At 42.8% G+C, this 24586-nt stretch overlaps 1 protein-coding gene across 1 annotated transcript in view; it reads left to right on the top strand.

Moving 5' to 3' along the window:
• Positions 1-6554, top strand: part of LOC124036013 (transmembrane protein 161B) — a 35186-nt gene extending 28632 nt beyond the window's left edge. The window contains exons 6-12 of the mRNA XM_046350046.1: positions 1474-1625; positions 2027-2087; positions 2228-2368; positions 4002-4115; positions 4463-4637; positions 4761-4857; positions 4970-6554. Of these exons, the coding sequence (XP_046206002.1) occupies positions 1474-1625; positions 2027-2087; positions 2228-2368; positions 4002-4115; positions 4463-4637; positions 4761-4857; positions 4970-5253 (1024 nt within the window). The 3' untranslated portion in view covers positions 5254-6554. The remainder of the gene's footprint in view (positions 1-1473; positions 1626-2026; positions 2088-2227; positions 2369-4001; positions 4116-4462; positions 4638-4760; positions 4858-4969) is intronic.
• The last annotated feature ends 18032 nt before the right edge of the window (positions 6555-24586 follow it).

Here is a 24586-nt window from a genome sequence, read left to right as displayed (position 1 = left end):
CTACCTTTTGTTCCCTACCTGTTGCCGGTTAACATCTTTGTCTATGAGACTGTAAAAAACATGTGAGGGAGCCTTGATTGTTCCCAGGTTCCATTTCAGCAGGCAGACGGCAGTAAGTAGCCATAAACTGACAGACACAGCTCCAGCCACTGCCTGCTACCATATGCCTCCGTGCTACTCTCTTCTGCCGACGCGTCACCAAATCATACGCATTATCCTCCGCCGCAGTCCGTGGGGATCAATCTTTCCCACGCTCCCTGGCTGAGTGTGGTCAGAAGGCATGCCATTTCCTGCGTGCCTGCTGAGGAAGATTGGAGGCCCAATTTTCACAGCCCACCAGACTGATTTGCTTGGGAAAAGAGGCGACTGGGAGTGGGTGGTATGTGGAGGAGGGGTTGCACGGCTAGGTGGATGATGAAGATGGTGTGTGTGTGTTAATGGCACACTTGATTTCATATTCCCGTCTCGGGTGACCCTCTTGGAGAAGTAAAGAGCCAGAGGCTGCAGCCGGGAAACTGTTGTGTTAACCTCGACTTAACATACCTCAGCCATGGAATGGAATCTTAAAACTGCCAAATTGGAATGGATTTAGCAGATTGCATTTTTTGTGAAGTTACAGTATGAGGTATTGGAACATTGGATTCTTCCCAAGCTTTGTGATTTCCACCTAACAGAAAGGGATTTCAATAAGCGTTGATTAAGTTGAATGCACAACAGGTAGACATCCCATTGAGTGGCCTGTTGGTTAGCCTAGATTTATCCTGACAATCAGTGATGGTATAACGAAGTGGGCTAAAGCTACTCTCGCTGAAATGCTGCATCGAAATTTGCCACTTGCATTCTGTGGCTGCTTCCCAAGGTGTATTTAGGGCTACATTAGAAGCTGCCTCACTGAGCTCTGATAATGGGGCTTCATTGCTCCTTTGAGAGAAACTAGCTCTTAAGTTGTCAGATACCTTTTTTTTTAATGCAGCCTTTAATATCCTGGTTGTGACCCCCAGGAAAAGGCTAATCCATTGGCTTGCCTACATTACCATGATTCCCCATTCAGAATGGCCTGAGAGATTGCTATGTGGAATAAAGGCTGAACTCCATCACCTTGGAGATGCGAGGCAGCTCTAGAAGCACGCTATGTCCTTACTTAGCACCCTAGAAACACTGCAGCAAGGCACCGCAGAAAACACCATTCTAGTTCTGAGGATGCCCGGCCCATTGAGCCTCATGGTAATGTGTGACAGCCGCTGCTTAAGAGAGTGAGAGAAGCTAGACTGTGTGTGCGCATGCTTGTTGCAGGGTCACTGTCGAGTACTGTTGCGTGCTTCTGATCCTTCGAGTCCATTATGTTAATGAGCCACCACCATTACTGCAGAAATGTCTCTACACGGCCATGGCTCACAGCAATATGATTAGTAGGCTATATTTCATGAGTGGTGTGTTTCTGCTGGCATTTTCCTTAACTCCCCTGCCCCACAGTAAGACCCTGTTCTCCCTGACGGCCTTCTACTTCAAGCTGGAGGAAGGTGGCGAGCGCTCGCTCTGCATCACCTTCGCTTTCTTCTTTTTTGTCAAAGCCATGGCCATCCTCATCGTCACTGAGAACTACCTGGAGTTTGGCCTGGAGACAGGTGAGTGGGCGATGAGCCATCTGTCAGTATGGCTAGCCCACAGTGCTCTTCCGTCCTGCACATGGGTCCTAGTACAAAACATAGCACAACATTTTGTAATGGAAAAAGAAAACTAGCGATTTCGTCCCGTTTGCTTCCTAGTGATTACAACCCTTGGGACCCACAGGCTGTTGTTCCAGACCAGTACTAACACATCAAGTTCTATCTAACTAGCTGTGTTCGTGATGAGAGTGAACAAAAGCCTGCGAACTCTGTGCTTCCCTAGGACCAGGGTGGAAGAACACTACATTAGAGGAATAGATTAAATCTGTTACTAGATCCCATTTGTTTTGTCTAATGTACTGTAATTGTTATTTTTCTGGGCATTTTTTAAATGTAATCGTGTTTTCATTTCAATCTAGGTTTTGCAAATTTCTCTGAAAGTGCCACACAGTTTTTGGAAAACCAGGGGTTAGAGTCCCAGTAAGTGAGCTTTTTTTTATCAGTATGCATGGGTCTTGAATCTAATTTACTCGTGGACTGTGTGTGTGCGCGTTTTCACAAGTTGTATGACTGTGGCGTACGCTTTAGCCCAGTACAACTGGGTCTGTTCTTTTCTTCAGGGGTCCCATATCTAAACTCACCTTTAAGCTGATCCTGGCCTTGCTCTGCTCTCTGATTGGTGCATTCCTCACCTTTCCCGGCCTACGATTGGCTCAAATGCACCTGGACGCCCTCAACCTGACCACAGCCAAAGTCACACAGTGAGTCCCTCTCTTCTCTCCTGTCTTCCTCATCCTCTCCGCAGTTACACTGTTGTCCGATTCATAAATGGGCTGGTTGAAGTAGGTGTGAGTTTTTAAATTATTGTTTTTTGTGGACCCCAGGAAGAATAGCTGCTGCATCGGCAAAAGCTAATGGGGATCTGAATAAACCAATAAGTAATGTGGTCTACTGGCTGGTCCTCAATGAGTGTAGATTAGAGGTCGACCAATTAATCGAAATGGCCGATTAATTAGGCCGATTTTAATTAGGGCCGATTTCAAGTTTTCATAACAATCGGAAATTGGTATTTTTGGGCGCCGATTTGTATTTATTTTATAAAAAATGAAAAAAATGTTTTACACATTTAATCTTTAACTAGGCAAGTCATTTAAGAATACATTCTTATTTTCAATGACAGCCTAGGAACGGTGGGTTAACTGCCTCGTTCAGGGGCAGAAAGACAGATTTTCACATTGTCAGCTCGGGGGATCCAGTCTTGCAACCGCACAGTTAACTAGTCCAACGCAATAACGACCTGCCTCTCTCTCGTTGCACTCCACAAGGAGACTGCCTGTTACGCAAATGGTGTAAGCCAAGGTAAGTTGCTAGCTAGCATTAAACTTCATAATCACTAGTTAACTACACATGGTTGATGATATTACTAGATATTATTAAGTGTGTCCTGTGTTGTATATAATCCAACTGAGCATACAAGTATCTAAGGATCTGACTGAGCGGTGGTAGGCAGAAGCAAGCACGTAAACATTCATTCAAACAGCACTTTTGTGCGTTTGCCAGCAGCTCTTCGTTGTGCGTCAAGCATTGCGCTCTTTATGACTTCAAACCTATCAACTGCTGAGATGAGGCTGGTGTGACCAAAGTGAAATGGCTGGCTAGTTAGCGTGCGCTAATAGCGTTTCAAACTTCACTCGCTCTGAGCCTTGGGGTGGTTGTTTCCCTTGCTCTGCTTGGGTAACGCTGCTTCGATGTGGTGGCTGTTGTTGTGTTGCTGGTTCAAGCCCAGGGAGGAGCGAGGAGAGGGACGGAAGCTATACTGTTACACTGGCAATACTAAAGTGCCTATAAGAACATCCAATAGTCAAAGGTTAATGAAATACAAATGGTATAGAGGGGAAAAGTCCTATAATAACTACAACCTAAATCTTCTTACCTGGGAATATTGAAGACTCATGTTAAGAGGAACCACCAGCTTTCATATGTTCTCATGTTCTGAGCAAGGAACTGAAACGTTAGCTTTCTTACATAGCAAGTATTGCACTTTTACGTCCTTCTCCAACACTTTGTTTTTGCATTATTTAAACCAAATTGAACATGTTTCATTATCTACTTGAGGATAAATTGATTTTATTGATGTATTATATTAAGTTAAAATAAGTGTTAATTCACTATTGTTGTAATTGTCATTATTACAAATACATTATTTTATTTTTTAATCGGCCGGTTAATCTGTATTGGATTTTTTGGTCCTCCAATAATCGGTCGACCTCTAGTGTAGATGATAGTATGCCATAAACATATCGTGCTCATACAGTATTCACATTGTACTCCTGGATAAGCAGAGCGTTTTACTGACAAGAATATGTGACCATTTATTTTGTTCTTCTCTTCCAGGACTTTGCTTCATATCAACTTCCTTTCCCCTCTTATTATGGTACTGCTGTGGGTGAAGCCTATAACCAAGGACTACCTCCTGAATCCTGCCCTGGGGAAGGAGAGTATGCCTTTGTAAGTTCACCTTGTTTTGTTTGTCAGTACATTTTTCAACTACATGCATGGTCAAAGGATGAAGCCTTCCCAAAGTTTCACATCTCTAACATCTCTTTCCACCTATCCCTGTCACTCCTGGCTTTCATACCCTCACATTCTCTCACACACTATCTAATCTTCTCACATTATCGACGTGGGTTGGCTTATTTTTCCTTGACCGCTCACTCGCTCACTCGCTCACTCGCTCACTCTCACTTGCTGTGTATGACTCTCTCTCTCACACACACACACACACACACACACACACACACACACACACACACACACACACACACACACACTTGCTGTGTCTGACTCCTCACCAGGATGACTGAAGAGACCTATGACACGTTGCGGTTGTGGGCCATCCTGCTGCTGTGTGTACTGCGCCTGGCCATGATGAGGCACCACCTCCAGGCCTACCTCAACCTGGCCCAGAAGGGCGTGGAGCAGATGAAGAAGGAGGCGGGACGCATCAGCACCATTGACCTGCAGAAGATGGTGAGTGGCGCCTCAAATCAGACAATCATTTGGCCTTGACAGATGGGCAGAGTATGATAAAACAAATGGGGTTATAAGAGTTCCTCTTGACAGGGAGTACTCTTTGTTTCTTTTGTTTCCAAGGTGGCCCGTGTTTTCTACTACCTATGTGTAATCGCACTGCAGTATATGGCACCCTTGGTGATGTTGCTGCATACAACCTTCCTGCTAAAAACCTTAGGTGAGTTTGGCACATCATCAGAAATTATTGCTCGTATATTAAATTGAACCATTTAGCAGCCGTCATTAGTCCACCACACTGCTAATGTAGCACTCTATTCTTTGTGTTATAGGTGGACACTCCTGGGGGGTGTACTCTGAGGAAGTCCTCCCCTGCCCAATGGAGATTAACTCTGACCCTGCTGTGGTTGCAGCAGCAACTGCAGCTCCAGGGCTGGCTGTGGTGGCCCAGGCATCGGTGGTCCAGCTGTCGGTGGCCCTCGGGGGCCTGCGAACAGTGTTCACCCCCCTGCTTTTCCGTGGCCTCCTCTCCTTCCTCACCTGGTGGATCGCTGCCTGCCTCTTTTCCACCTCCATCTTCGGCCTCTTCTACCACCAGTATCTCATGGCGGCATAGCAGCATTCCCCCAGGGTCAGGGTGGTGTCCCACTGGGCTCTGTTCCAGCCCCGTTCAGAAACGACACTGTGGGGCAGGGCTCTAAGGACAACCCTTCTCCTCTCCCACAGCCATGTCACTCATGACCATATCTGCAGAGAACCCCTGGTTCACCCCCCAGTGCTTCCTTCATGGATGACTCTTAACTTGACTTTTACTACCTTTTTATTTCGAGAGCAGGATTCACAAATCCTTAACAAAAAGACACTAATATAAATGAGAGTAATGGTAATATTTATGTGTGTACAGTCTTAAACAGAGCAGCAGAGAACCTTGTGGTGGTGGTGGTGGTGGTGGGGGGCTGTGTGAACTAAAGCAGCCAATAAGAGGTCACCACTGCGATGCTTGTCCTACTGGAGAAGGAGGGGACACCTCACTGGGAGAGTCCCTGCTGAGATCCCGTCACTTGAAACTGTTAAATTTAAATATGTCTAACTGGCTACCAAGGACGAACATGGGTTTTTAAATGTACGTTCCTTATGATTTCTGAAATATTTTATCCCCCCTTTACTGTCCCTGGTACAAACTGAGCCATACTGGAAGAGCTGAGAGAAACGTGTGCCCCTTCTGACCAGTTGTGACGACAGTCAGGGAGGGCAGCAACACACAGGCCTTGGTCAAGGGAATGGTACGTGTGAATGTGAGTAAGATCCCTGCTGTTAGGTTGGTGTACAACTAAAAGGGCATTTTGATCAATAGAAGTGTCAAGTCAAATGCCAATTGTAAGCTACAGCCTCTTTCCTCCACCCTCCCCTGTCCCCGTCCACCCCTTATAGAGCCAGTAGGGAAACTACCATTTATAGATCTTCTGTTTTTGTTTCATGGATCAAATTGTGAATTTAGAAATGTGTTTTTATTTGAATGAGCTGCCAAGTAAGAGTGACCCATCCAGTGGGCTGTAAGATTTGATGACTGCTAGTTTTACAGCAACAATGCGGCCTTCTGTCTTCAGAGTCCCCATGAGGAACCAATAGAGCACAAGTGTGTACTCAGAACAAGATATGCACAAGTGTATATGTACAGACTTTCATAGGCTTACTGACTCTCTCACACACACACACACACACACACACACACACACACACACACACACACACACACACACACACACACACACACACACACACACACACACACACACACACACACACACACACACACACACACACACACACACACACACATAGTCACAAGCTCAAACACAGAGATAATTGTCCAGCCCGTTCAGGAGTAAAGAACAGTTGTCTGGACAGAGTGGTATACTACAAAGCACGGTCAATGAGTTAGCCAGATAACTTTGTCAAACAGTTTATTTAATGGTTCATTAAGAAAGCTAAACATAGATACAGTACCAGTCAAAAGTTGGACACACCTACTCAAGGGTTTTTCTTTATTCTTACAATTTTCTACATTGTAGAATAATAGTGACGACATCAAAACTATGAGATAACACATGGAATTATGTAATAACAAAATAAGTGTTAAACAAATCAAAATATATTTCAAATTCTTCAAGGTCGCCACCTGTTGCTTTGATGACAGCTTTGCACACTCTTGGCATTCTCAACCACCTTCACCTAGAATGCTTTTCCAACCATCTAGAGTGAGCTTCCACATATGCTGAGCACTTGTTGGCTGCTTTTCCATCACTCTGTGGTCCAACTCATCCCAAACCATCTCAATTGGGTAGAGGTTGGGTGATTGTGGAGGCCAGGTCATCTGATGCAGTACTCCATCACTCTCCTTCTTGGTCAAATGGTCCTTACACAGCCTGGAAGTGTGTTGAGTCATTGTCCTGTTCAAAAACAAATGATAGTCCTACCATGCTTCACGGTGGGAGCCACACATGTGGAGATCATCCGTTCTACTCTGCGTCTCACAAAGACACGGCGGTAGGAACCAAAAAAATCGCAAATTTGGACTCAAGGACAGATTTCCACCGTTCTAATATCAGTTGCTCTTGTTTCTTGGACCAAGCAAGTCTTTTCTTATTATTGGTGTCCTTTTAGTAGTGGTTTCTTTGCAGCAATTCGACCATGAAGGCCTGATTCACGCAGTCTCCTCTGAACAGTTGATGTTGAGATGTGTCTGTTACTTGAACTGTGAAGCATTTGTTTTGGCTGCAATCCGAGGTGCAGTTAACTCTAATGAAGTTATCCTCTGCAGCAGAGGTAACTCTGGGTCTTCAATTCCTGTGGCGATCCTCATGCGAGCCAGTTTTATCATAGCGCTTGATAGTTTTTGCGACGGAACCTTTTGTATATTTAAACACTTTTACCCCTTTTTCTCCCCAATTTTGTGGTATTCAATTGGTAGTTAGTCTTGTCTCATCTCTGCAACTCCTGTAAGGACTCGGATAGGCTTATGTCGCGAGTCATGCGTCCTCCTTAACACCCCAACCAAGCTGCACTGCCCTCTTAACCCGGAAGCCAGCCACACCAATGCGTCGGAGGAAACACTGTACACCTGGCAACCTTGTCAGCCTGCATGCGCCTGGCCCGCCACAGGAGTTGCTAGAGCACGATGGGACAAGGACATCCCTGCCGGCCAAACCCTCCCTTAACCAGGACAACGCTGGGCCAATTGTGTGCTGCCCCATGGGTCTCACAGTCGTGGCCGGCTGACTCAAACCAGTATCTCTAGTGGCACAGCTAGCAACTGTGATGCAGTACTTTAGGCCACAGCGGCACCCGCTGCCACTACTGAACTTGAAGAAACTTTCAATGTTCTTGAAATGTTCCCGGATTGACTGACATTTATGTCTTAAAGTAATGATGGATTGTCATTTCTCCTTGCTTATTTGAGCTGTACACTGCAAAGGGTGGCTACTTTGAAGTATCTCAAATATAAAATATATTTTGATTTGTGTTTCCCTTTTTCGTTTACTACATGATTCCATGTGTTATTTCATAGTTTTGATGTCTTTGCCATTCTACAATGTAGAAAATAGCAAAACTTCAGAAAAACCATTCCACGAGTAGGCGTGTCCAAACTTTTGACTTGTACGGTATGTTTTTGAATGTCGAGTGCGTTAGACCGTGCCCATTTCAAGCTTTTAAAGAGCGGTCAAAAGTCTTCACTTGTTCTTATTTATTTGAAAGGTGGAGAGTATGCACACTATGAATGTATCAATCCTGCCTAATTTCAGATGTTTCTTTGTGATAAATTATTGGTATGTGATTTTAATTTGTACCCTCAACGGTTAATGACTGCACTTGGCTCCTATTCCTAGCCCTATGCCTCGTGATTAGGTCAACAGAATATTATTTTTTTTAAACCTCTGAACACCATGTTTTCTTTTGTGACCAACTTATTTAGTTTTGTCATTTTTCTTTTTCAGAGGGGGGTTACAAGCACTAAAACAATCAAATAAAAGAATATGAAGCTAACCCTGACTCATCCCCCTCCACCCGCCCACATCCTCCCTACCCACTCGGAAACTGGGTTTTAAGTTCAATATATTTTGGGGCCTGTAAAAAAATATATATAATCTTAACACCAAACATTGTATTATTGGACTATGATGTTTTCAATCAGTTCAGAAACGTGTACAAGACAAATCACATCTTTTTTTAGATATATATTTCCCCTGATATGTCAAAAGTAGCTGGGATACTTTTACAATCCATTGGCCAAAAAGGTGTTGTTTGCCTTGTCTGTCACCACTTTTAGTGTTTTATTTAGTTAAAAAGTATTACTATTCCTCCATGTATTTATTTTTTTCTGGTTTAGTTTGTCCTTAATAAATTCCAATCATTACCATGTGTTTTGGAATTTGGTTTTCATCTCAATGCTTTTTATTTACTGACTTACTGGTTGATAATTGGCCAGGATGAAATACTGCACAAGGAAAAGCTATTTTATTGGCCCAGAGGTTTATTATCCCAGAGGCCCCATAGGTTGTGTGACTGTTACAAATAGTTACTCAGCTTGAGGGTTACATTCAAGTCTTTTATCTAAAGTTTTTTAACATTTTGAACAGGTTTGTTCTGAAATATTAGTGAGGACCTTTTTAGACTGCTGTTCATTTGAGCTTTCCGCATCAGAGTTGTGGACATTGCAGGAAGGACCAACTTTACCCACCATAGGCATGGCATATGGCACCTGTTCTCGACAGCTAATGCAGAAATCTGCCAATGGACAAGTGTTAAAATGAGGCCATGTGAGAATATAGTGTCCAGACTCCTAATAATCCATATGTTACCAGTGCAAAACATTAGCTACAGTTTTAATTTTCTCCTAGTCTTTCAGTATTGTTAGGTAGTGTTCAGTACAACACAAATGTTGGACAACTTCAGAAACGGTGCCTTCCAAAAGACTAATGTGTCCTCGTCTTGTCCCTCCCTCTGTCAACCCCTCTGTCGAGGCATTGCTATGACAGTCCGTCAATGGTTGTGTTCCCCTGCTCAGACGTTGCAGCCCTCAACCAATGGTTGTGTGCCACGTCATCGATTTGACAGATTTCTATAACGTATGATGTAGTTAGCTGATACTTAGGCATTTTATCTATTCATTAGCAATGCCTGGGCAGTGGAACGTGCCCAATGTGTTAAGGCTCACCCTGTTATTGTCGATCCAAAAAGACTGCCGTGCATCACCCAGGTAGACCTAAACATTGGCCATGGATGGGATGAGTTACATCCATACAATTTTGAGTGTTTTTAAAACTATAATGAAAAGTACCAGATGAATATATTCTGAGCAGAAATATAAACACAACATGTAACAATGTATAAGATTTTACTGAGTTACAATTCATAAAAGGAAATCTGTCAATTGAAATAAATAAATTAGGTCCTAATCTATGGATTTCACATGACTGGGAATACAGATATGCATCTGTTGGTCACATACCTTAAAGGTAAGGGAGTGGATCAGAAAACCAGTCAGTATCTGCTGTGACCACATTTTGCCTCATGCAGCATGACACATGTCTTTCGCATAGTTGATCAGGCAGTTGATTGTGGAATGTTGTTCCACTTCTCAGAGGCTGTGCGAAGTTGCTGAATATTGGCGGGAACTGGAAAAACACTGTCGATCCAGAACATCCCACACATGCTCAAAGAGTGACATGTCTGGTGAGTATGCAGGCCGTGGAAGAATTGGGACATTTTCAGCTTCAAGGAATTGTGTACAGATCCTTGTGACATAGGGCCGTGTATTATCATGCTGAAACGAGTTGATTGCGGCGGAAGAATGGCGCGACAATGGGCCTCAGGATCTTGCCACGGTATCTCTGCATTCAAATTAGCGTCAATAAAATGCAATTGTGTTCGTTGTCCATACCAAATTCCCACCGCTACCATGGCACTTTCTTGCAGTCAGCATGCCAATTGCACGCTCCCTCAACTTGAGACATCTGTGGCATTGTGTAATGTTACAAAACTGCCCATTTCAGTGGCCTTTTATAGTCTCCAGCACAAGGTGCACCTGTGCAATGATCATGCTGTTTAATCATCTTTTAGATATGCCACACCTGTCAGGTGGATGGATTATCTTGACAACTGAGAAATAGTGACGTAAACAAAAGTGAGCTCAAAATCTGAGAGAAATAAGCTTTTTTTGGTGTACGGAAAATCTCTGGGATCTTTCATTTCAGCTCATGAAACATGGGACCAACACTACATGTTATATTTTTTTCAGTGTAATACTTACAGTATAATTACTGTTAGTTTGCATTATGACACTACGCCCCTGCTTTTATTTAGCTCAGGGGTTGTCCAGATGGCGGGGCAGACTTTAACCAACTGTGAGACAACTCTGCTACTCTTACAGTAGCATGTGTAACCTGGCCACAGTTAATAGCAACAACGTTGTACTGTTGCATAGTTAAACAGAAGTAAATAAAATGTACTTTAGTAAAAGTGGCCTTGTTATTCAAGATGTTTTGGTCCCTTCTGGCTCAGTCCAGGTTTGGTCCTCACAAGGTCAGCGCCAGCCTGTCAAATACATTGATAAATTCATTGGTCTGATAAGCCTCTCACTCTAGATTACTTTGTGTTCCAAGGCCTCAAACTAGTCACGTTTGAGAAACACATGTTCTACTTCATTGTAAACCAGATGCTCAAGATATGCTGTTCAATATAGTTTTTTCATCCTATATTTTGATTTAGCCCAGAATGTCACGTTAGACTAATTGGAAGTCCTTGTATTACCTGAAATTGGCTAAACCAATCTATTGATTTGCTTTGCCTGTCCTCCGTTGTTGGGGTGGGGTGGTGTGTTGTAGGACCGGGGGGTCATTCTCATCCAACTCGAGCATTATGAGGCATTCATTGGATAGTGCAGAGGAGCTATAATAAAGCCTGAGAGTGCCATTGTCCATATTCCATATGAAGAGGAGAAACTGGGCCAATACATTCATTTCAGAGGCAGGATCTCAAAACAAACCTCTGGAGAGGTTCCTTTCTTTCCCTTGAGAGGGGCCTATTCAGACCAGTCTGTTTCTCTACAGAGGGCCACAGAGCACCCCTTTGGGGGGTTTGGCGTACCCCTCCAGACCCCCACCACCCTATTCCACAGCAAGAATGACAGAACCTTCTGGAGTGGTGTCCCTTTAATCGCTAGCTCTCTGTCTGAGGGAGAATAGAAATTCCACCATTGTGTTATTGGGATTGTGAGAACTAGTAGCAATGAAGAGGAGCTACTCCATCAATGACCTGACCTTGTGGATTGAATGGCCCAAAAGAGGACATAACATTTCCCTGGAAGCCTCTGATCTGTTTTTATAGAACATTAGCAATTCTACTTCAGATTTGGGACAAGGAAAAAACGTGGCCTGCCGAAAGGGCCGTCAATGAAATCAAGGGCAGATCACACACACCATTTTTATAGCTTGAGCCCAGCAACAGCTTTTGTTTTCTCAAACCTGTAGTCTATTTGCAAAATCATTATCATTTGAAGCAGGGTATAGACTGAATTTGTTTGATTTGGTGTACCTTACCATCTCATCTTACCTAAGTTATGTACACAAATAAGACCCACATACTCCCTTGTATCACATTTGACTAAAGATAGACAAAATATCTTGGCCAGAATATTTGCAATGCTTCAAAAAAAGATTCCTAAAACATATTGTGCTACTGAGAGTGAACATCAAAAGGAATACTACAGTCTGTGAACAATCTGTGAATGGTATGGTAATGTCAGTAACACCAGTAGCCACAAGCTTATATACACCAAACATGACCAAAGAGGCAGTGCAGTTAAAAACATGCTTTTCCAGGTTTTAAAAATCAAATATCCACACTATGAGGTTGAAATAACACTCTGAAATTGTGAAAATTATGATAATGCCATTTTTGTGTAAGAGCTATTTGAAAAAATGCCTTGAATTTCAGTCTGGTTAGCCCAGATCAAAACGTCACAATCTGATCTGATTATTCTGACCAATGACCAGTCATCTTTGATTTGTATCCTCCTACTTTGAAGGGTAAGTGGGGGGAAATACAGTCTAGACCAGGGCTGCCCAACCCTCTTCCAGATCTACTTTCCTGTAGGTTTTCAGTCCAACCCTAATTTAGCAGTTCCGATTCAGCTATTTAAGGTTTTATTGAGCAGCTAATTAGTAGAATCAGGTGTGTTAAATTAGGTTTGGACTGAAAACCTACAGGATGGTAGAGCTCCAGGAAGAGGTTTGGGCATCCCTGGTCTAGACGATCCTATCCACCAATCAGGGCGGTGTATGTAAATGTGTTTAAATTCATATTGACACGCCCACACAATCAGACTGAGAATTTCAATGTCAAAAGGAGGCTCAGGGAAACAGTTGTTTTCATGAAATTAACAAACAGTGATTCATTAGACATACAAAAATACTGCATGGTGGCTTTAAACAGTGCTCCATAGCAGAGAGGAAGAGGCGAAGAGAGAGGGTTTACTGTCAAAATCTATCCACAAAAATAAGATAACGAAGTGAGGAAATTTTGTATGAATGTCATTGAGAAGGTTTCAAATATGGTCAACAACAAAAAATCATTGCTAATTTGCCACAAAGCTTATTTGATCGGATAGAAGTTTCGTGAAGGTGAGGTTGTTACGAATGCTCTGATATAAGTGGACACACGTGACATTTCAGGAACTCACATGCGTATCTGCCCTTTTTGGCTAGAATGGTCCCACCTGAACTCGCCTCCTCCTGCATGCCTTCCATCTTTGAGGACATATACTTCCATTGTTAGAGCAGTCACTTGACTATCTTGTCAATATAATAGAACATCTTTGTCCATAGTAAATGTAGTAGGCAAGTGGGGGAGGGAGGGGGTCTGGTGGTCTGCAGAACATGCACACAGAACGTGTGTGTGTGTGTGTGTGTGTGTGTGTGTGTGTGTGTGTGTGTGTGTGTGTGTGTGTGTGTGTGTGTGTGTGTGTGTGTGTGTGTGTGTGTGTGTGTGTGTGTGTGTACATGATCGCTACAGGCCCCCCTAACATCAACAAAATAAAATAAACTCAGTCGGGGTCTCAACCAACTTTTGAGAGGTAAAATAGTAGAATACAGAAGGTGGAATTTCGACATTTGGTTGCGGAACAGCAGTTTTTCTCTTGTTATGTCAGTTTGTAGATTGGTCAGTTAGTCTAGCCAGCAATCTAAACTTGTTGTTATCATAGCTGAATACCAACCGATTATGCATGGCAGGTGCCCAGGGGCCCTGAACTCCAGGTGGCCCCCATTGATTTTGGTTGGGGCCCCCAAAAGGCTATTGCTAGCCCTGCGTGGGTATGTGTTTGTGTGAGGGGGGGGGCACATAACATCAGTGAGAGGATACTGTGTGATCAGTCAGAAACAAGCAAAGATGGGAAAATAACGATTTTTCTCCCTTCACGGGCAAAATAAATCTACATCTAGTCATGAGTGAATTTTGGGTTGTCTGGCTCCTCATAGCGATATGAAATGGCTGGCTGCTCTCCTCGTAATCAACAGTGCTCTTACATCAATTCACATTGAGATGAATATTGCTCCTCTGCGGTCTCCATGGTGCATTCTAGCACAGCATTTAATTAGCAGTTTCCTTTCTGAGCTGTGTGTGTGTGTGTGTGTGTGTGTGTGTGTGTGTGTGTGTGTGTGTGTGTGTGTGTGTGTGTGTGTGTGTGTGTGTGTGTGTGTGTGTGTGTGTGTGTGTGTGTGTGTGTGTGTGTGTGTGTGTGTGTGTATGTGTATGTGTGTTTTGTTTTACTATCCTTGTGTGGACCAGAAGACCTTGCTCACAAGCAAGGACAATTCGGACAAGTGGGGACATTTTGCCAGTCCCCACAGGAAAACGTTTAACTTAAACAGAGTCACCATTGAGACAAAGGTCTCTTTTACAAGGGAGACCTGCATATACAATTCACAAGATAAAATCACATCAAAATCAGATATTGTGCAAACACAAACAAACAAAAAACTGCCACATTCCTCAGAAAGTAGTTCCGCAATTAATATTTTTAAATGCCCGAGCAGCACCAGAGCATCTAATTGCAGTGTATTTTGCAGTTGGTTCCAGGAATGAGATGCATTAAAACTAAAATAAGATTTACCTAGTTTGGTGGAGACCCGAGGAACCTCAAGAGTTAACCAACCCTGTGAGCAGGTTTGGTATCTCATGTTTTTACACTTTTTTGTTTTTACACTTTAAGAACCAATTTAGGTAAGTACCCCACCCCTTTTAAAATAAAGTTAGCTAAGTTGGAAGCTTGTAGTAGGGCTTTGCTAACAAAAAGTGAGCAATGAATCAATCTAGGGGACTTTAATGATGACCAGCCAAACGTTTGATACAGGATATAGTGGTGAGTATTTAAACTGTCACCAGTGATACAATGGTAGACGGTATCCAAAGGTTTAAGAGGAGGGGCTGCTGCAATCTGATAAATGGTGTCACCATATAGTCAACAACTGTCAGGAAAGTTGACTGTACAATCTGGCTCCTTGATATTTAGGGAGAGACTAGATCAATTTGTCATGGCAATTCATGACAAAGGTGTTCGATGGGGTTGAGGTCAAGGCTCTGTGCAGGCCAGTCAAGTTCTTCTACACCTATATCAACAAACCATTTCTGTATGGACGTCACTTTCTGCTTGGGGGCATTGTCATGCTAAAACAGGAAAGCGCCACAAAGTTGGAAGCACAGAATTGTCTAGAATGAAATTGTATGCTGTAGCATTAATATTTCTCTTCACTGGAACAAAGGGGTCTAGCCCGAACCAGGAAAACACCCCAGACCATTACTTCTCCTCCAACAAACTTTACAGTTGGTACTATGCATTGGGGCAGGTAGCAATCTCCTGGCTTCCACTAAATCCAGATTTATCTGTCGGACTGCCAGATGGTGAAGCATGATTCATCACTCCATAGAATGTGTTTCCACTGCTCCAGTGTCCAATGGCGGCAAGCTTTACACCACTTCAGCCGACACTTGGCATTGCGCATGGTAATCTTAGGCTTGTGTGTGGCTGCTCGGCCATGGAAACCCACTTCATGAAGCTCCCAACAAACAGTTATTGTGCTGACGTTGCTTCCAAAGGCAACGAACTCGGTAGTGAGTGTTGCAACCGAGTCTGTTAGTGCATCATTCTCTACAATCTGCTCTGAGGTGACTACAGGACACCCTCTAGTGGGATGAGATGACTTTTCAGAGTTTATCCTTTCAAACAGGTGGCCAGCTAAAGCAAATGGTTATTAAAAGCATCACAAATATAAATGTTTTCTAGTATGTGACCGGAGGCTGTCAAAACTGCTGGGGCAATGAATGGGTGGAGTTTTGTTTCAAATATCCCTTTCCAGAAATTGGCTGGATTACAACCACTCTCTGACACACATTTCAAGAAATATGTTGATTTTAACCAGGGATAGACATCTATTTCTCAAATGTCTGAAGGAAGGCCAATCAGATGTAGAATCAGTCAGTCTTAGACCAAGCTATACTGAACAAAATATAAACGCAAATTGTAAAGTGTTGGTCCCATGTTTCATGAGCTGAAATAAAAGCATTCAACTGGCATGCTGACAGCAGGAATGTCCACCAGAGCTGTTGGCACAATACCATCCCCCATTTCTATCCCCCATGGACTTGAAATTCCCCACAAATTAAACAACAACCATGTTTAGCTTTCCTGCTATGGTTAGGCTAGGCAGCTGCTTCTATTTGGGGTGATAATCTGTGAGGTGACTGTAAATGACTTGTCAAGTCATGTGCTCTGGTTTTTGTATACACTGTAACAAGTACATTGAAGATTATTGATATGCTGAAAAGTGGCCAAATTAAGTTAATATTTTTGGGGCAATGGGCGCAGCCATCTTTGACTCTGACTATTTGCATTTTATAGTAAATGGCATTCTGGGATTATTCACTTGTCAAACATAAACAACTGTGGCTGTCATCATAAAGAATGTAGCTACTATTGGCTTAGCTGACACGCATCTCTTTTCCAAACAATATAAATGTCTCCCTTGTGCTCACCAGAGAAGTGGTACATTGAAAAAAAGTCTAGCTGTTAGGTCGCTACTGTCATGACTGTCCTGTGAGAATCAGAATGGGTCAGATCAGCTTGGTGGTGGATGACATTAACCACGCCTTCTCTCACCCACAGAAGAGGAGAGGAGGGAGCTGCTGCCGGTTTGACAGCTCACACCCTGTCGTACATTACAGGAGAAGAGGACTCTCTATCCCCCTTCAGTTTTAACCAAAGGAATGTCTTTGTTAGCAGACTGTCATCCCACCAAAACTCTAACAGTTTCTAAAGCGAATACTGGAACAATATTTCTAATATAAGAACGTGGGGAATGGTCAGAGATGATATATAGAAAAGTAGTGTCATATTGGTTTTTATTTTGTGATATCATTAAAAAGGTTATAAAGGAAATACTGTAACATGGAAAGTATATCCGTCAACTGTCAAGTTCTATCCTTAACGTAGTATATGAAATAAGAACAATTCTGAACTTATTTTTCTTAACTTCTTATGGCTGGGGCAGTATTGAGTAGCTTGGAGGAATAAGGTGCCCAGAGGTGCCCAGAGTAAACTGCCTGCTCCTCAGTCACAGTTGCTAATATATGTATATTATTAGTATATTTGGATAGCAAACACTCTGAGGTTTCTGAAACGGTTTGAATGATGTCTGTGAGTACAAAAGAACTCATATGGCAGGCAAAAACCTGATAAAAAAATCCAACCAAGGAAGTGAGAAATCTGAGGTTGGTCGATTTTCAACTCATTCCCTATTGAAGATACAGTGGGATATTGGTCATGTTGCACTTCCTAAGGCTTCCTCTAGATGTCAACAGTCTTTAGAAACTTGTTTGAGGCTTTCACTGTAAAGGCGGGGCTCATAAAGGCTCTTTGAGTCAGTGGTCTGGCAGAGTGAGAGGTAGCTCCCTGTCCATTGCTTTTCTTCAGACAAAGGAATTCTGCGGTTGGAACATTATTGAAGATTTATGTGAAAAACATCCTAAAGATTGATTCTATACATCGTTTGACATGTTTCTATGGACTGTAATGGAACTTTTTGACATTTTGTCTGCTCCTAGTGAACGAGCTTCATGACTTTGCATTTGTTTACAAAACGCGCTAACAAAAGTTGCTATTTTGACATAAATGATGGACATTATCGAACAAATCAAACATTTATTGTGGAACTGGGATTCCTGGGAGTGCATTCTGATCATCAAAGGTAAGTGAATATTTATAATGTTATTTCTGACTTCTGTTGACTGCACAATATGGCGGATATCTTTTTGGCTTGTTGGGTCTCTGAGCGCCGTACTCAGATTATTGCAAGGTTTGCTTTTTCCGTAAAGCTTTTTGGAAATCTGACAGCGGTTGCATTAATAAGGAGAAGTTTATCTATATTTCCATGAATAACACTTGTATTTTCATCAAAATTTAACATGAGTATTTCTGTAAATTGATGTGGCTCTCTGCAAAATCCCCAGATATTTTTGGAACTACTGAACATAACCCGCCAATGTATACTGAGATTTTTTTATATAAATATGAACAAAACATACATGTTTTGTGTAACATGAAGTCCTATGAGTGTCAACAGATGAAGATCATCAAACCGTGGAAAGCAGCATTCGAGCGAAACTGAAAGCGCGAACCACTGCTTTTAACCAGGGCAAGGTGACCGGAAACATGACCGAATACAAACAGTGAACAGAAGGATTTGAGTTCCTGTATGTTTCTTTCATCACACCATGTCTCGTTAGTCATGAGGCATACGCCCCCGCCACTCTTCTTACCAGAAAGATGTTTGTTTCTGTCGGCGCGATGCGTGGAGAAACCCGCTGGCTGCACCGCCCCGGATAGCGTCTTCCCAGTAAGCCATGTTTCCGTGAAGCAGAGAACGTTGCAGTCTCTGATGTCCCTCTGGAATGCTACCCTTGCTCGGATTTCATCAACCTTGTTGTCAAGAGACTGGACATTGGCAAGAAGAATGCTGGGGAGTGGTGCGCGATGTGCCCCTGTCCGGAGTCTGACCAGAAGACCTCTACGTTTCCCTCTTTTTCGGAGTCGTTTTTTTGGGTCGCTGCATGTGATCCATTCTGTTGTCCTGTTTGTAAGGCAGAACACAGGATCCGCGTCGCGGAAAACATATTCTTGGTAACATTGAGTGGCTGCTGCCAACACACTGTCATTGACACTGACCCAACTCCAGCCACTTTAATAATGGGAATTGATGGGAAATGATGTAAATATATCTATCACTAGCCACTTTAAACAATGCTACCTTATATAATGTTACATTATTCATCTCATATGCATACGTATATACTGTACTCTACATCATCTACATCATACCTTCTCACCCCCCCCCCCCTTAAAATATTTAGATGCACTATTGTAAAGTGGTTGTTCCACTGGATGTCATAAGGTGAATGCACCAATTTGTAAGTCGCTCTGGATAAGAGCGTCTGCTAAATGACTTAAATGTAATGTAAATGTAAATCATCGACTGCATCCTTATGTAATACATGTATCACTAGCCACTTTAACTATGCCACTTTGTTTACTTTGTCTACATACTCATCTCATATGTATATACTGTACTCGATACCATCTACTGTATGCTGCTCTGTGCCATCACTCATTCATATATCCTTATGTACATATTCTTTATCCCCTTACACTATGTATAAGACAGTAGTTTTGGAATTGTTAGTTAGATTACTTGTTGGTTATCACTGCATTGTCGGAACTAGAAGCACAAGCATTTCGCTACACTCGCATTAACATCTGCTAACCATGTGTATGTGACAAATACATTTTGATTTGATTTGATTTGGATTTGATTTGATACAAACAGTGTAGCTATTCCCTCCGCAATGCAATTAAACAAGCTAAGCGTCAGTATAGAGACAAAGTAGAGTCGCAATTCAACGACTCAGACACATGAGGTATGTGGCAGGGTCTACAGTCAATCACTGATTACAAAAATAAAACCAGCCCCATTGCTCGCTTTGAGGACAATACAGTGCCACTGACACGGCCTGCTACCAATACCTGCGGACTCTCCTTCACTGCAGCCGACTTGAGTAAAATATTTAAACGTGTTAACCCTCGCAAGGCTGCAGGCCAAGACGGCATCCCCAGCCACGTCCTCAGAGCATGCGCAGACAAGCTGGCTGGTGTGTTTACGGACATATTCAATCAATCCTTATCCCAGTCTGCTGTTCCCACATGCTTCAAGAGGGCCACCATTGTTCCTGTTCCCAAGAAAGCTAAGGTAACTGAGCTAAACGACTACCGCCCCGTAGCACTCTCTTCCGTCATCATGAAGTGCTTTGAGAGACTAGTCAAGGACCATATCACCTCCACCCTAACTGACACCCTAGACCCACTCCAATTTGCTTACCGCCCCAATAGGTCCACAGACGATGCAATCTCATCCCCACTGCACACTTCCCTAACACATCTGGACAAGAGGAATACCTATGTGAGAATGCTGTTCATCAACTACAGCTCAGTATTTAACACCGTAGTACCCTCCAAACTCGTCATCGACCCCGCCCTGTGCAACTGGTTACTGGACTTCCTGACGGGCCACCCCCAGGTGGTGAGGGTAGGTAACAACATCTCCACCCCGCTGATCCTCAACACTGGGACCCCACAAGGGTGCATTCTGAGCCCTCTCCTGTACTCCCTGTTCACCCACGACTGCGTGGCCACGCCTACAACTCAATCATCAAGTTTGCGCACGACACAACAGTGGTAGGCTTGATTACCAACAATGACGAGATGGCCTACAGGGAGGAGGTAAGGGCCCTCGGAGTGTGGTGTCAGGAAAATAACCTGCTGCCAACATACTGACTCAACTCCAGCCACTTTAATAATGGAAATTGATGGAAATAGATGTAAAAAAATGTATCACTAGCCACTTTAAACAATGCACTTAATATAATGTTTACATACCCTACATTACTCATCTCATATGTATATGTATATACTGTACTCGATACCATCTACTGCATCTTGCCTATGCCATTCTGTACCATCACTCATTCATATATCTTTATGTACATATTCTTTATCCCTTTACACTTGTGTGTATAAGGTAGTAGTTGTGGAATTGTTAGGTTAGATTACTCGTTGGTTATTACTGCATTGTCGGAACTAGAAGCACAAGCATTTCGCTACACTCACATTAACATCTACTAACCATGTGTATGTGACAAATAAAATTTGATTTGATTTGAGGTTAGTGATTCATTTTTTCTCTATTTCTGATTTTTGTGACTCTACTCTTTGGCTGGAAAAATGACTGTGTTTTTCTGTGACTTGGCAGTGACCTAACATAATCGTTTGTGGTGCTTTCGTTGTAAAGCCTATTTGAAATTGGACACTGTGGTGGGATTAACAACAAGATTACCTTTAAAATGGTATAAGATACTTGTATGTTTGAGGACTTGTAGTTGATGAGATTTCTGTTTTGAATTTGGCACCCTTCACTTTCACTGGCTGTTGTCATATCGATCCCGTTAACGGGATCTCAGCCCTAAGAATTAAGCTATGACTGTGATTTTAGGAGCCATCAGATAATCTCTCCTTTAAAATGTGCATAGTAAGTAGCCACGTCCCGAGTGAGGTCAGAGAGCGTGTCAGACTGATGGAACCATCCCCTTCGGCCAGAGTGCATAAAAGGATTGGAAGAGAGATTAACATTAGACCAGAAAAGCATGGAGCGGTCGCTACACATTGGAACTTGGAACCTCAACACGAGGTGAAGAAAATATACTCACCTCCAAGACTAGACCAGAACATCTGCCCGTGTAAAGTGGTTCAAACTCTGACTATCAACATGATGCGGAGAGAGGAGAAAACTCCCCTCTCGGACAATCACTGGTACAGCTGATTAGCTGTTCTAAGCCAAATATCTAGAAAATGTAAGGAGGAACATCCCACTACTCTTCTCAAATCGCAGTATCCTACTACGCTCATCACCAATGGGTCCCATTGACACGGCTGGCTAGCCTTTCCAAGGAGCATCTTCCAGAGTTAACATCTGTAGAAGACGGAACAGTGAAGACCCCTCTTGGACAATCAGAGGCATACAAGCATTCAACTGAAAGGCCAACAACCTGGTTCTTCATTTTTTGTGTAACAAACCACCATATGTTGTGTTAGTCCGCTAGGGACCCTTTTCTCATGTATTAACCTCGTGTGTATGCTTATTCTGTGTTATTATTTAGTTAGCTAGTAAATAAATAATTTTACCAATCTGTGAAGTACTGAATCATAAGTAAGGCTAGGGTGTTTGCAGATCCTAGAAGGTTACGACTGTTCAGAATGATGATATGATATATAAGAGGTTATGATATAATATGTTGACTGTTTTATGGATGTGATAGGTAAAGACCTTTAGAGTTCTCTTCGGGAGATGGTAACTCTTTAAACAACCGCTCTTGTGGTGCCCAAAATTCCTAATGAGTTAATTGTTACATTATTCATTTAATCTGGTAATAATTAAACATAGTTAGTTGATAAATAACAGTCAGCAGATTAATGAAAGTAATGTCACGATACTAACTAACAGTGCATTCAGAAAGTATTCAGACCCTGTGACTTTTTTCACATTATGTTATGTTTCAACCTTATTCTAAAATTGATAAAATCCTCATCAATCTACACACAATCCCCCATAATGACAAAGAAAACCAAGTTTTTAAAAATGTTTGCAAATGTATTAAAAAAAACTGAAATTACAGTTACATAATAAGTTACATAACATAATAATTCAGACCATTTACTCAGCATTTTGTTGAAGCCCCCTTTGGCAGCAATTACAGCCTTGAGTCTTCTTGGGTGTGAAGCTACACGCTTGGCACACCTATACATGGGTAGTTTCTCCCATTTTTCTCTGCAGATCTTCTCAAGCTCTGTCAGGTTGGATGGGGGGTGTTGCTGCACAGCCATTTTCAGCTCTCTCCAGAGATGTTTGATCGGGTTCAATTCCAGGTTCAAGACATTCAGAGATTTGTCCCTAAGCAACTCCTGCGTTGTCTTGGCTGTGTGCTTAGGGTCGTTGTCCTGTTGGAAGATGAACTTTCACCCCAGTCTGATGTTCTGAGTGCCCTTGAGCAGGTTTTCATCAAGGATCTCTCTGTACATTGATCTGTTCATCTTTACCTCGATCTTGTAGAGTCTCCCAGTCTCTGCTGCTGAAAAATATTCCTACAGCATGATATTGCCACCACCATGCTTCACCTTGGGGATGGTGCCAGGTTTCCTCTAGATGTGACGCTTGGCATTCAGGCTAAGAGTTCAATCTTGGTTTCATCAGACCGGAGAATCTTGTTTCTCATGGTCTGAGTCTTTAGTTGCCTTTTGGCAAACTCCAAGTGGGCTGTCATGTGCAATTTACTGAGGAGTGGCTTCTGTCTGGCCACTCTACCATAAAGGCCTAATTGGTGAAAGTCCACAGACCCACTCCAAAAGGCTTTTGGAGCCATCATCGACTCAGTGGATTTTGTCCAACATGTCTCTGGACCTACTCACTGGCACATTCATACTCTGGACCCAGTTTTGTCCCATGGAATAAATATTGTGGATCTTAATGTTTTTCCTCATAATTCTGGACTATCGGACCACCATTTTATTACATTTGCAAATGCAACAAATAATCTGCTCAGACCCAAACCAAGGAGCATCAAAAGTTGTGCTATAAATTCACAGACAACACAAAGATTCCTTGATGCCCTTCCAGACTTCCTCTGCCTAACCAAGGACGTCAGAGGGCAAAAACCACCTAACTGAGGAACTCAATTTAACCTTGCGCAATACCCTAGATACAGTTGCACACCTAAAAACTAAAAACTTTTCTCATAAGAAACTAGCTCCCTGGTATACAGAAAATACCCGAGCTCTGAAGCAAGGTTCCAGAAAATTGGAACGGAAATGGCGCCACACCAAACTGGAAGTCTTCCGACAAGCTTGGAAAGACAGTACCATACAGTATCGAAGAGCCCTTACTGCTGCTCGATCATCCTATTTTCCAACTTAATTGAGGAAAATAAGAACAATAAGAAAAGTATTTTTGATACTGTCGCAAAGCTAACGAAAAAGCAGCATTCCCCAAGTGAGGATGGCTTTCACTTCAGCAGTAATAAATTCATGAACTTCTTTGAGAAAAGATCATGATTATTAGAAAGCAAATTACGGACTCCGCTTTAAATCTGCGTATTCCTCTGCCAGGACCTAGGATCAAGAGACTCTCTCTCATTCTCTTTCTCTCTTTATTTCTCTCCCGGAGGACCTGACCCCTAGGACCATGCCTCAGGACGACCTGGCATGATGACTCCTTGCTGTCCCCAGTCCACCTGGCCATGCTGCTGCTCCAGTTTCAACTGTTCTGCCGCGGCTATGGAATCCTGACCTGTTCAGCGGACGTGCTACCTGTCCCAGACCTGCTGTTTTCAACTCTCTAGAGACAGCAGGAGCGGTAGAGACACTCTATGAAAAGTCAACTGACATTTACTCCTGAGGTGCTGACTTGCTGCACCCTCGACAACTACTGTGATTATTATTATTTGACCATGCTCGTCATTTATGAACATTTGAACATTTTGGCCATGTTCTGTTATAATCTCCACCCGGCACAGCCAGAAGAGGACTGGCCACCCCTCATAGCCTGGTTCCTCTCTAGGTTTCTTCCTAGGTTTTGGCCTTTCTAGGGAGTTTTTCCTAGCCACCATGCTTCTACACCTGCATTGCTTGCTGTTTGGGGTTTTAGGCTGGGTTTCTGTACAGCACTTTGAGATATCAGCTGATGTACGAAGAGCTATATAAATACATTTGATTGATTGGTGGACTGCTGCAGAGA

Source organism: Oncorhynchus gorbuscha, linkage group LG05 (assembly GCF_021184085.1).
Source record: "Oncorhynchus gorbuscha isolate QuinsamMale2020 ecotype Even-year linkage group LG05, OgorEven_v1.0, whole genome shotgun sequence".
Classification (NCBI taxonomy): Eukaryota; Metazoa; Chordata; class Actinopteri; order Salmoniformes; family Salmonidae; genus Oncorhynchus; species Oncorhynchus gorbuscha.
This window is presented reverse-complemented; position numbering and strand designations above follow the sequence as displayed.